This window comes from Bactrocera oleae, chromosome 2, assembly GCF_042242935.1.
Source record: "Bactrocera oleae isolate idBacOlea1 chromosome 2, idBacOlea1, whole genome shotgun sequence".
Lineage (NCBI taxonomy): Eukaryota > Metazoa > Arthropoda > Insecta > Diptera > Tephritidae > Bactrocera > Bactrocera oleae.
Window position 1 is genome coordinate 88,500,598 of NC_091536.1, and position 13,483 is coordinate 88,514,080.

Sequence of the window (13,483 nt, forward strand, 5' to 3'; positions counted from 1 at the left end):
AATGGAAGTTAAAGCTAATTAAAAACGTTCAAGTTGAGAGAAATTTGTAAAAATATGAATAAAGAAAAAGAAAACAATAAATACAATGGTTCAAATTCTAAATTTTGTGATAAAATTCTTATAAAGACAGCAACAGTATATTGTAGTTTATTCTACTCTTCCCGCATCTATGTTAAGTGGGAGTTATGTATATAACTTAAATTATTCTTGGGGTGTTGAAAGTTTTGTCACGCTCTATAGCTCCATAATTAAACTTTGAAATAAAGGCTTCATACTTTATACAATAACGCTAATCATCCAAACATTATAGTAGATAAAACTACGAGTATAATTCATATGTTGGCACAAAAATTTTTGGTTTACCGAAGCTGTCATTTTTTAATACCGAAATTACGGAATGCTCATACTTGACTCGAATTGAGCGTCTGAATTATTAAAAGTATTTTAATGCAATATAATTAAAAGCGTTAAAACTTATTATTATGACATGCACCATCCCGAATCTCTCCCTATAAAATCCCGAAATTCTGATAATACCGGAATCGGATAAATGGGATTCTTAAATTTTTTAAACTCCAGAAAATTAAAATTAATTAAACATTGTAAAAATACCATTTAAGTTCGATGCCGAAAAATTTCTGAAACTGTCAAATCCCGAAATATCGGGATTATCATAAAAATTATTTAGTTCTTTAATATAATTAAATTTTAAAATAAAATTGAACAAATTTTTTTTTTTTTAAAACAGGTCTCACTCTGAAGCTGTAACTTTATGAGTAACGTTTGTGTTGGAAAATAAATAATAAAATCTCATTTTTATTCTTATGCATTTTATAACGTCATGCACTAGTATGGATCATACTTACGCAATATAGTAGCAAAACGAGTATATTTTGTGCTCACTATTTACTAAGAACAGAAAATGCTTAAAGCCATAAAAGCATCGAGAATTTAAACAAATTATCGTACACTGGTTTTTGGTTACACATATATACATACTTGTATATAATTTTTGCAAATTTATTTCTAGGGTCAATGTGGTACACACATACAAACATATTCATATATTCTAATTTTTTGCCAATATTGACTTTTAATATCTACTCACCAGTCAAGAAATATATAATTGTAGTTGTAGCAGACTTATTCCATTTAATTCAAGATGCATGTGTTGTTGTAGTGAGTTTGTTTAAATTTTTAAGCACACTTCATTATTATTAGTTATTTACTTTGTTGCATCCACATTTGTATATAGGTATATTTATATAAGAGACATTCACGACAGTTGTTAATTATATTACGAGATTTGAATATTTACTTTGATTATGCTTCACAAACGAACACTTCAAATATTTATGTATTTTAACGCATACATGAACATGTATTTTATTGCAATTTATGTAGAAGACAAGCGGCTGCACTGAAAGAAATATAAAATATTTGTAAATAACGAGCATAAATTAAATTGACACAACAACATACATAGTTGCTGAGTTAATAGAAAATAAATAAAAGTTCATTGGCAAGAAAATGGGCTAAATGTCTACGCATACACACGCACATACATATGTTGCTTGTATAAACACACGGTTATATTTTGATTTACATATGAAGCTATATTTCCATTAGAATACTCAACTAAAACCATTCACATTCTTCACAATCTCTTGTTTATAATTTTTCCTTTGAGTCACATTTATTCGACATTACATACTAACATACAATATATACATATACATATGTACTTGTATATAAATACAAATGTTAATTCTTTGGTAATACGTTTGTCACACACAGCAGGTCTTTTATATAGACATTAATTGTAAATGTATTTTTGGGTATGCACATACACATAAATGTTACACATACAGATATATGTATAAGTTACGTAATAAAATAACAGAGTGCATTAAATTGATTGGCGTCTGTTGCATGATGAAAAGGGCACAGGAATTTCAGTTGTCATAGCAGGAAAGGCTTCATAATGGAACTTTGAGATATTATTTGTCTCAGTTCATCTTTTGTTGTTTGTGATTGTAATTTGTGTGTTTTTGACTGTAGGGCCACGGATTATTAATGGTGACAATAAGAACACCAATGTTCGGAGCGTAATTTCTATATTGTTTTTTCTATGCAAGTATGAAATTGATGACAATTTACCACGACAGCTGTTACAATTGAGAACTTTTGATGTTTTTATAGTGTTAATGAACATTTCGTGTTATAACTCTATGTATTTTAATGAAAATATATTTATCATATACTGACAATTGTACTAGTTATATTTTAATAAAGGAAAAAATATTTAGTTTAATAATTTTTGTTGTTTTTAAGTGATAAGTAAGCAGCTTCGAAAAACTTTTTGGATCTTTAGATTAAATTAACAAAATTTGGACATTGTTTGTTTTATCAAACACCAAAAAATTTAAAAACATCAATAGCATAGCTCATTTTTCTGAGTTTTTAAGATACAAATCTGCATACATCCTTTTTTCTCCAATAAATGCTCATTTGTTGGAACCGCTGATATCGGACCACTAAAGCATATATAGCTGTCATACAAACTCCACGATCGGAATCAAGTACTTGCACGGACAAATTTTTATATTTGACGAGATAACTCCAACAAATTTCTCTTTGGTTATTGTCTAAGACAACGGTATAATAGCCGACAAAATTGTTCAGATCAGTCCACTGTAGCATATAGCTATATCAAGGTACAAGGTATATTAAGGTATCAAGGTGCAGATTCTTTTATACCCGTTATGCTTTAAGAAATGCACCTTTGTAGGTTATTATAGCTTCGGTGCAGCCGAAGTTAGCGTTTTATTTTTTTTTTGAAAACACAAAAATTAATAAAAATCTGAATTAAAAATTAAATAGATAGTAAAAATTATTTTTCCTGCGTTATTTTTAATAGAATTATAACATAAATACTACAATATATTTCCATTAAACGAAGTTGCAAAAGATTTTCACGGAACTGTATCTGATAAAATTTCTTTTTCGAATCACTCCTTTAAAATTTATAAAAAAATGCAAACCCAACAAAGATAAATGAGAAGTGCTATCTAAACAGAGAGATTTTTGGTAGAAAAATAAAAAAAAATAGTTTTTGAAAAACTTTTAATAGCCACAATTTGAAAAGCAAGACTTGCTACGAAGATGAGCATAGTGTGCGAAAATGGGTATGGCTATTTGCACAGTTGTGTTACATAATACAATAACAGCCACAAGATCTGACGAAAATTTGTTGTTGCTTAGGCACGAAGAATTACTGAAAGTGGAAAATGTATTTTCTCAACAACAAATTTCACTTTTCTTTAAATAAGAGTGAAGGCGAAAATACACATTTCCATCAAAATCAATATAAATTTTATTATTGTATGGCAGACAGACACCCACGTGGTGTGGCCTAATCAAAATATGCTGTGAGAGTAAAAAAAATAACAAAATAATTTGCAACAGTGAAACGAAATTCCACGAAGTTGTTGTGAGCGCTTTTCTCGAGTATTAGAAATACAGCAAAAGGCAATAAAACTAACAACCAAAAAAGAAACAAAGAAAAGAATAAAACTACAATTCCAGTAAAAATTGGCTGCAGTTCAGTAAAAGTTGTCTGGTAACTTCTGCAACAACGTGACAGCGGCGCAACGGTGTCAAATGCCGGGTGGTGGAGAGAACGCGGCCACAAAGAGAACTCGCAGTGGCGTTGCGACGCTGCGGGTTTACATTATTTATGCGGTTTGTAAATATGTTTGTATGTGTATGACGGCCTGTGGCAACGAAATCCGCTTGCAACGCCAGGGCATCTATGCAACCACAGCTGTTTGCTTGCCATGCTTTTTGTTGTTTGGAACTGGCTGGGTGCCTGGCTGGTTAACGGCACAAAAGCAGCACCAGCACAGGCGACGCGCCAACAGCCAAGTGGCAGCCGAAGAAAATGAGGTCAACTGCTGCGCCGCAAAATAGTAACGACAGGTAAACAGTTGCAGCAACCGGCAGCGCAGGAAAAATGGCGGTTGAGAGAAAAACAACGAAAATAGATAATAATAAAGTGCATGCAGCAATGGTTGTGGCACGATCAACAATCACAGCAACAACTGCAAATTCTCAAAAATAAAGACTTGATGGAATTTTCTAAAGTTGGTCGGTGGAGATAAGATTAAGAAGAAGAAGCAGCTGCAATGCAGACTCAACGCCAATTTGTTCAATAATGGTTTTGTTTTTGTGTTCTTTCGGTTGGCTTTTTTCTTTTCTCCGGTTTGTTTTCGCATTGCCACAATGGCAAATGCACGCATGTACCGTTAGAAAGCACGCATGCACACTTTCAATAGCAAACATGATGCGTTGCCTGCCACACAAGCGCATATCCAGTTAGAAAGTAAACGGAACAACGACAAGCAGCGACCGGTGGCCATGGCAGTGTCTCGACCGCCATGCTGTAAATGTCATTAGCGTACAGCGTTTACTTGACTGTGCAAATTGTCTTACGCATGCGTGTAGCTTTGGCGTTGCTTAGACGTGTTGCAGTTTTTTTTTTGTTTCTTGCTATTCTTTTTTGCTTTGTTTACTATTATAGCTTGTATTTGCTTTTCTGTATGATTTTCCTTATTTATTGTTTTCTTGCTGAGCCTTGAAGCACTACGACTCTGGTAGCAGTCACTTCTTTAGTGTAATACAACGATTTTCTTTTCGGATTCTATTGATAAATGCGCGATTTATTTGGTTTATTCTCGTTGAGAGAAAGGAATTTGTGTTGTGATTTGTTTTTTGTTATTTTTTTTGCAGTTTAGTAATATAGGTCATTTCAGAGCGTAGCATCAACATACGAAAAGTAAACTTAAAAAAAAAATAAGAATTGTCACTCAGCAATACAAGTAACTGTTTATTATCGTTAAAATGTTACAAGTAAAAACAAATAAAATTAGCCGATATATTCTTTGTAGTGAAATAAGTATTTTTGGTCTTTGCTTAAGGAGCTGTATATTTGATATACTATGTATACACTTTTGGAAGTAAGTTTTTGGTAAAATATTTGACAACAATTTAAAAAGTTCAAACCGTTTGTTAACAATGAGAACTTACCAAACTGCTAAGGGTCGTATATATAGAGCTTGTATAAGTCAACATGGATTTATTTCTCAGCCTTCAGTTCTTACTCTCAACAGTGTTTTGAAAAATCATATTTTTATTTAAAATATATTTTATTGCTAGAAATATATATATATATGCTTATTAATTGTCTTAAAACAGATTTTGGGATATTATTCTAGAGCACCTTAAATCTTATCTGAATGAATAAATAAGTTTAATAAAATTGTAGTAAAAAGAACAATTAGAATGTTTAGAATTTTTGAAAAAATCAAACGAAACAGAAACTAATCTTTGAATACAATTTTTTATTTTACTTGCGATTTTTTTTTTTTTTTTTGGTCTACTTGAACTAAGAACTCAACTCATTTATCGATCTAAGAAAGAAATTAAAGTTTTATTTTAGCATTTACAGCTTTTATATATTGAGAAATATTTATGTAATTATTAATATATGATGACATCAGTTGCGGTAGTAGATTTAGATAATCTTAAATGTTGGATTATAATCGGTGTTTAATTTCTAATTTTTTTGAATCGAAGAAGCATAATTAAAATAATTAAAATGCTCGATACCGCAAAGGCACGCTTTCGTCAAAAAAAAAAAATTTCAAAAACATTCAAGATTTATATACATTAATTTTCATCCAATAGCTTATTATATAATCTAAGTTCTTATAAAAAATAAGTTTTCGTCTCCAAAAACTCTACTTTTTTATTTTGCAAGAAAATGTATTTGAAATTTCTATCAAAATATTCACTTCATCTATTTAATGATTTATATTTAAAACTTACTTTAGGAGTAAAAAAAAAACACTTAAGTTTTTAAGACGAATATATTTTATTTTTGATTTTGAACTGGAATGAATATGTAAAAATACATTTATATACATTTAACAGTTGTGCACAGTTCACAGTTTACATTCCGATAATTAATGTTTTTTAAATTTTAATACGGCTTTTAGTTGTTTTATTAATTATAATTTAAATATATTACACGTAGTAAAGGAATATATTTTGAAAGCTTCATTGAAAGAATTTTAAACATCTCTTTGAGAACCACCAACATTTTTTCAAACACTAACTTTCGTAAATTTTAATCAAATCATTAATATTTTTTCGATTTACTTTGCGCTCAAAGAAAAGAAAATTATTTTAATGTTTAATGTTTAAAGTTAAAATTTCTTTTTAATATTTAATAAAATATTATTTTAATTTTTGTGAACTTTAAATACTGCAAATTTAAAATTTTGTAAATGTCAAGTTTTTTAATATTATAAAAAATAATAATATAATTTAATTTAATATTAAAACAATTTTTTTTTTTACTTTCACATTAAACTAATGGTTTTCAATATACTTCAACCATTATTGCACTTTTTGAATTATATATATTTTGAGACCCGCTCATTCACTATCATTTTAAGAATCATTCCTGACGTCCTCCCAAACGTGTCTAATAATAATAGTAATAATTGTTTCTGTAATGATTGTAATATTTTTGTAACTAAATTTTTTTATATTAAGAAAGCTTTTTGTTATTTATCGCTTTTTTGAAAGGCATATATTTTTACACGTTTGAAAAAGAACATTTTGTAAATAATACTCAATTTGGAGTATTGCTGTTTTTCCGTTTTACCGTTAGAAATACGCAAAAATATTTCTAACGGTAATGCATTCTTGCGATAGTAAACACACGTTTTAAACAATAACAATAAACAGTTAACAAATGAATGTGAATGAGTAGAATATTCATTAAGATAAGTTAGCACTTAAATTTATTTAGATTGGTTTTTCATATAATAAATTTTGCGGTGAATTCTTTAGAAATACAGTAAAAAAAATTAATTTAAATTTTTTCCATGAATTTCAATATTTTAAAATCACTTTTTTATTCTTAATTTATGCTTATTGATTAAAACCAATTTTCATTCTTGCTGTCGTTTTCCGTTTTATTCTTAATATATGCATTTTGTTCGACAATTCTCAAACTTTAAAAACCTCAGTATGCTATGTGCGAAACTTTCGAAGCAAATGACACTTTTTGCATATTCATATTATATATTTTCTATTTTTGTTTTTTTATGTGTTATATTTTGTTCTTGTCATCACTTTTTATTGTCGCGCACAATTATTTTTAACCCTTTTCACTTTTGTTCGCAAAAGACATTTGTCACGAGCAAGTGGACAATTATTTCAAAACACTACTCAGATTACCAAGTCCTTTAATCTCATCACTTTTCGCAACAATAAAACACGCACACTCACACAAGCACAGCACACATTAATTTACTTAGGAATAAACATATTTTACGGCCCGCCAACCTAAACCAAAAACAACTAAAACAATACGACTCATTTCCTTTCAATTGAATTCACCTGTTGCACAAAACACAATACTCAGCAGTAACAGCAGCAACAACAACAGCAACAGTAGCTGTACCGAAAAGGCTAAGACTGCAAGTTAGCAGCACTAGTAACGGCAACAACAAATGCAACAACACAAACGATGCAAATTAACTGTACGAACGCGAATGCACAGGCGAATTTGGAGCAGCGAGGGAGAGAACTATGAACGAGTGAATTACACACACCGAGCGCAGAGCGCGAACAACAAACACAAAAACGACAAAAACGTCTTTAGTTGGGGTGACGTGCCGTGTGGACCGATGCTGGGCTCGGAAAGAGGGGAGCGATGGCGCACAAACGCCTACCAACTGGGCGGACGCGTTGAAGTTGGGACGTAAAACTTGTTTCCACTTCACTGCTGTAGACCTGTCCCAAGCGAACAGGCAGGCAAGCAAACACACAAACAACACTAAGCCCAAGCGAGTAACGTAGGCTCCGGATAAACACGACAACGGCAACAAATGTGGACTTTACTTTCAGTGTTTGTATTTGTTTTTAGTTTAACACACGGCGGATGGACGAAAAGTAACACTCGCGATTCACATTGACTGGACGCAGCAAAAGTTCGTTCAACACTGAATCGCGTCGACACCGAGAGACAAGTGCAGACCGAACTGGCACACCTGGAACACCTGAAAAGCCTGCGGAATGCAATGGCATTGGAATAATGGCAACATGCATAGATGTGGAACTGGTTTGTGTATGTTTGATGCAGCGCTGTCCCCAGGTGAAGAGAGAATGAGAAGTTGGATCGCTTGTTGCGATGTTTGCTGCGATGTTTATTGGGTTTGGTGTTCGTCGGTTTGCTTGCTAGTTGGCTGGTTGGCTAGTTGGCCAACTTGTTCGAGTGTTGACTGGCCGACTGTTTGATTCGTTTTGGATCAACAGGTGCACAGCCGGTGTTCATGCTGTAAATTAATGACGAAAATGGAAATCATTGTTGCGACTGTTCAAGTTGGAACTGTTACCTGTCAGTTAACACTTTGCTGTTATGTTAAATGCTCACAGGTGGCAGCAACAGCAGAACATATTTTAATATTTTCCGAATACAGCTTGTTAACATAAAATGGTAACATTCTCTGCTCTGGTTAAGACAGAGAATGTTAAAGCAGTCAATGTTAAATCAGTGTTATTCATTAACATCCTCTGGCCAAAAGTTATTTTTCAATATTCTCTGTTATGAAATAGAATGCTGCTGTTGGTAACAGTTCGCTGTTATAATTGTTGGCATTAAGTCAATTGAGGGGTTATATCCACCTATGAATTACAAAAAAAAATTATTTTCTTTGTTTGTATATATAACGATGTATATGTGTTTGAAAACAGTCTTTGTAATTTTGAAGTCGATCCGGTAAATAATTTCGGAGATCTGTTCCCAAAACTTTAAGCGCGTTTTTATTGAAATACTGTTTTCAGAGCCGGTGAATAAAATTTAGATATATTTGTCTGAAAATAATCGGAAAAATAAGATAATTTCGATTTCTTAGCCAATCTGATGTGCAAATTGTTTCATAGAAAACAAATTTTGATTTTTTTTCGAACTTCAATGTGCGGACACTATCTTCTAGAGATTCTTTTTCTGCGAACGGAATCACTTCAGCAGTGATCGGTCTTAATTTGCCGTCAGAGATCGCATGTAATACGAAAAATAAATAAATGAATATTTTAAAATTGGTACAAAGATTACTCGATAACTTTTCGAAGTAATTAAGGGTATTAGGTAAAAGTAATTATTTTTGTATTGGCAAAACTAGTCTCAAAGATATAATTAATAAAATTTGGAAAATTTTTATTTCTAATCTTAAGAGCCCATGTTATTTTTCAAAGATGAGAAATTTTTTCGAATATGTTAAATTCTATATAAATAATTTAATTATTTAAGAGATCGATAAGTAGTTGAAAGCTTTCTTCTTCTGTGTTCCAGTAACAGAAAAGTATTTAAAACTCTGTCTTCTAAATAAATATATAACACAAATGTAAAATAGGAAAATGTAAGTGAACAAATTTTCATATCCTCCCAAACTATATTATTATATTTCTAATAATATATTTTTATATTACATGAAACATATAAAAACACAAGCAACCGATTTTGAATATTTGTTCATATATTCAGGTATACCTCATTATTACGATTTCATTTTATCTTATTAATTTTAAAAATTTTTATAAATATTTTTAAATTTCCATGCAGTAGCATGGTGAACTTACTAATTTAATATTATATTATAGTCTACAGTTACGAAAAGCCATTACATTATTAATATGATTTTTCTATATAAATACTGTATACATACTAATGCTGCTGAGCCGTCTAAACCTTTATGCGTAGAAAATTGTCTAAAACCTATTTTTTTCCTTATCTAATTTTTAGTATTCAAATCCAATATACCAAAAAATGAGCAGGTATCGGGATCTTTACTACAGCGACGATAACAGTTGCAGTTCAAACCCGGTTTACAATCGCTGCTTCCGCCATATTCACGGCAGACCTCACCCACACCCTTGCGACATAGTGTGCGTGGAAGACAGAATTCGGGATTATAATTTATACTGAAGCTGCCTACGAAATGCGAAATCAAATTAAAAATTAAGTTTTAAAAAGCTCTGTATAACTTACCATATTTGCAACTTTCAGGATACACACTGTTTGGGCCACAATTAATGGAGGGGCCGAATGATTTCCTTTGGAAATAAAAATTTATAAAATAAATTATTATTTGTGTAAAAGAAAATATTATACTAATACTTGTACAATACTATATACTCACTGCCCTTGAATTCCATTTTGTCGCAAAACTAAGGAAATTATCAATGTCAAGCTCAGCTTGGCGAACCAACCGATGTGTGTACGTGCACTTCGATAAGAAGCCATTTTTAATAATTTTTTCTAAACAAAACTTTGAACTTTTCGTTTGAGAGACCCTTCGTTTGAGAGACCTTACGCTTTAAGAGGTTAGCTATTAATGCTGTCGATGATGTTTGCTCCATCCTTTTATAGCTCTCTCAAGTGGTTTTCAGTCATGTCCTTTCTAATAATTTATGCAATTTTCTAGTTAATTATTCAAAATGCTGCTCGTGACTTTTGAATAATTCAATTTGCTTTAGTGTTTCTGTCGGTCATAATTTGATTGTCATAATTTTACCCTTGACCGCTACTTATTGTTCAATGAAGTGGCGCGAATATGTGCGTAAGTAAGCAATTGACAGAACACTGCTGTAGGTCAATGGGGTGACTATATTAAAGCATTTCAGTTACTAGTGATGGAGAATTTTTAGCAAAATTTTATTTATGTGGTTTAAAACACGACCGTTAATTGGAAGTGAGCATTGTTATCTCACAATTTAAACTAGAACTAGTGTATCATGCTTTATAAATATGTAAGTATATCTGATGACGAGCCAACCGTCAAAATTTATCTCGTTAACTTTTCTTAGTGTAATCAAATGAAATAATAAAATGCCAATACAAATACAAATACCAATACTACTACCAAAACCAATACCAATACCAATACAAATAACAATACCAAAACCAAAAGCAACACTAATTCTAATACAAACACCAATACAAATGCAAATATCAATACCAATACCAGTGCCAATACCAACATCAACAATATTTCCAATGTCAATATGATTTCATGTATCAATACCAACAACATTACCAATAAAAATATCAATTTCAATCCCTCAAAGATTACTTACCTATGCCAAAACCAATACTAATATCAATACCCATGCTAAAGAAATATTACACTAGCTTACAGTCATTTTGCTATTGTGATGCCACAGGCTGTTTCTTACTAGTTTTGTGTTGCTTGAACCGACAACGATAGTAAACATTTCATAACACGTGTGATTTTTTGTAGTGTAGTTAAGAGGAGTAGGACCACCACCATTTCCTAAAATGACAAAAATTTCTGTGCGTTATGGAAAAGTTTTGAACTTAAATTCGTAATTAGGACATCTTAAATACCCCCACAGACCTCTTAGTACATCAGTCGCATGTTTTTGCTTCAGATTTGTTATTAGTGACGAAATTATTATAATCAGAATTCAATAAGACATATTCAAATTACAGTCTTAAAGTAATTATACTCATCCTTGTTATAACAGACAAGCGCAGTTGACCAATGATAATATCATTAAACGCCTAAGTATCTATGAATGAATAATTAATAAAGTATTTTTAGCTCTCATAAATTTGAATTAATTAAATGTTAACCATAAAGCCAGAGAGCTGCATATAAAAGGATATTCAAACTCAAAGGAAAACCATCAACCGCTTCACCAGCTTTGAAGCAGCAGCATCAAGTGCTGTTATTTTAACGAAAAGGTCTTGCTTGGGATACAATTTTAAGAACCTATAATGTATCCAAGTATCAACGTGCTCTCACATATGTACTGGACACTAAAGCAGAGTTGGCTACTGGTATTCATGCTGGTTTTTTTGCATCGAACCACCGAAGGAATGTGAGTATAAATATTTAATTTATTTTTGCAATTATTTCATTATTTTAACTTAATTTCTAAATCGAAGGCCACTTCTTGCACGCAATGAGTGTGACTCCGGCAATTCAGTGGATCCCAGAGAGTGTGGGCATGGCAAGTTCACAATTTACATTTTCTATCTTCCCAAATCAAATATATAATTTTAAATTTCTAACCCCTCCGTAGGCGCCTTCGACTTAAATATGAACCGCACAAATTGCGAATCTCGCATGGTTTGTTACAGGAATATAGGTGAGACTTGCCAGGAGCTTGGTACCAGCAGCAATTGCTTGCCGCCTCTGGTTTGTAGTTGTTATAAGTGTAGTGAAGTAGTGAGTGACTTATGCCACAAAAAAATGCCATCGATAATAAATATGTCAAAGCGTATGAAACCAGTTTACTCAGAATATATCTATTAATATGACGTTGGATGCTGGAACCCTAAACGAATTTTTAAACGGACAAAGATGAAAGCAACGATCAAATGGACTCATGCTTGAAATTTAGTCAAGAATTACAAAATATCTCAAATGAATCTACCAAAAATAGCATGCTAAAATATGTTAAAGACTCTTATGCTGTATTATGAATGATACTAACCTTCAGTATTAATTTAATCTTAAGTCTGATATATGCTCTGAGCCGTTAGTAAACTTAAATATGTTAAAAATATAATTCGTGTTAATAAAAGTACATGCAAAAGGAACTAATATTTTTGTCTTCATACACAACCAAGCAAGGGCTGTATCTAATTGTCATAATGTCTACCTTATAATAAAAAAAAAAGTTTTGGGAAATATATACCAAAGAAGTATTCTCAAACCAACTACAGAAAGTTCAAAAGCTGGTATGAGGTTGCAATTTTACACCCTTGGGTATCTTTACTATTATATTTGGTCGGTGCAACCATCTTTTTTCAGAAAGTAATAACCTCAACTTATACATAAGTATGTAAATTTGTATTCATTATCACACAGCGCCCGGAAGTCTATTTGTGAGAACCCATTCTTATATTCAAAAATTCGAAAAGGTGCCTCACACTATTCAATGAATTTAAATTATGGGCTCAAAATACGAACTCTCAAAAAAAGCCTTAATAGTTTTCATGCTCTACAAATTTTTATAAATGTTATCTATACCAACAGCAACACACATATTTACATTTAAGAAACATATGTTTGCCAGGCTTTATTAGCCTAAGTCCACTTGAGTGAGGTGTCTGTACGCCTAAATGCCTCTTAATGCATCTTCGACATGCCATTAAGGCGTAAAAACACACACACGCACAGAGGCACGAAATCGCCACAAAGAAAATTCGTCGCATGGCTAATAAATCGAAATGTTTGGAATGCTGAAACGTCAAACAACGCAAGAAGAAAGAATTATAGACGAAAATTACAACACAAAGGTGCAACAACAACACAAATGACTTGCCGCACATGAACTGAAATAAATTTGTGACCTCTGGCCGGAGCAGTTAAAAGAC

General features: G+C 31.7%; 3 protein-coding genes across 5 annotated transcripts in view; 1 reads left to right on the plus strand and 2 right to left on the minus strand.

Annotated features, from left to right (window-relative positions):
* Cad99C (cadherin 99C) overlaps positions 1-8,081 on the minus strand; it is a 124,026-nt gene extending 115,945 nt beyond the window's left edge. For 2 of the 3 annotated variants that reach the window (XM_070105961.1, XM_070105960.1), the window contains exons 1-2: positions 7,474-8,081; positions 1,109-1,420 (exon numbers count right to left, since the gene is read on the minus strand). The gene's annotated coding sequence lies outside the window, so the exon portion shown is untranslated. The remainder of the gene's footprint in view (positions 1-1,108; positions 1,421-7,473) is intronic. The other variant, XM_070105962.1, reaches the window with a different exon arrangement.
* A 1,611-nt stretch (positions 8,082-9,692) lies between these two features.
* Positions 9,693-10,450, minus strand: LOC138855765 (uncharacterized). Its single transcript, XM_070105702.1, has 3 exons — positions 10,275-10,450; positions 10,124-10,188; positions 9,693-10,066 (listed from the first exon to the last, which is right to left on the minus strand). Exons 1-3 carry the CDS (start codon positions 10,376-10,378, stop codon positions 9,867-9,869), a joined length of 369 nt encoding a protein of 122 aa, XP_069961803.1. The 5' UTR covers positions 10,379-10,450; the 3' UTR covers positions 9,693-9,866.
* A 1,347-nt stretch (positions 10,451-11,797) lies between these two features.
* LOC138855766 (uncharacterized) lies at positions 11,798-12,690 on the plus strand. Its single transcript, XM_070105706.1, has 3 exons — positions 11,798-11,979; positions 12,047-12,111; positions 12,184-12,690. Exons 1-3 carry the CDS (start codon positions 11,876-11,878, stop codon positions 12,414-12,416), a joined length of 402 nt encoding a protein of 133 aa, XP_069961807.1. The 5' UTR covers positions 11,798-11,875; the 3' UTR covers positions 12,417-12,690.
* The last annotated feature ends 793 nt before the right edge of the window (positions 12,691-13,483 follow it).

Coding starts and splice junctions, on each gene's coding strand:
- LOC138855765 (XM_070105702.1), bottom strand. CDS start 10,378: ATGGCTTCTTATCGAAGTGCACGTACACACATCGGTTGGTTCGCCAAG. Junction 10,189..10,274: donor CAAAATGGAATTCAAGGGCA/GTGAGTATATAG, acceptor TTATTTCCAAAG/GAAATCATTCGGCCCCTCCA. Junction 10,067..10,123: donor TCCTGAAAGTTGCAAATATG/GTAAGTTATACA, acceptor CGCATTTCGTAG/GCAGCTTCAGTATAAATTAT.
- LOC138855766 (XM_070105706.1), top strand. CDS start 11,876: ATGTATCCAAGTATCAACGTGCTCTCACATATGTACTGGACACTAAAG. Junction 11,980..12,046: donor CATCGAACCACCGAAGGAAT/GTGAGTATAAAT, acceptor TCTAAATCGAAG/GCCACTTCTTGCACGCAATG. Junction 12,112..12,183: donor TCCCAGAGAGTGTGGGCATG/GCAAGTTCACAA, acceptor ACCCCTCCGTAG/GCGCCTTCGACTTAAATATG.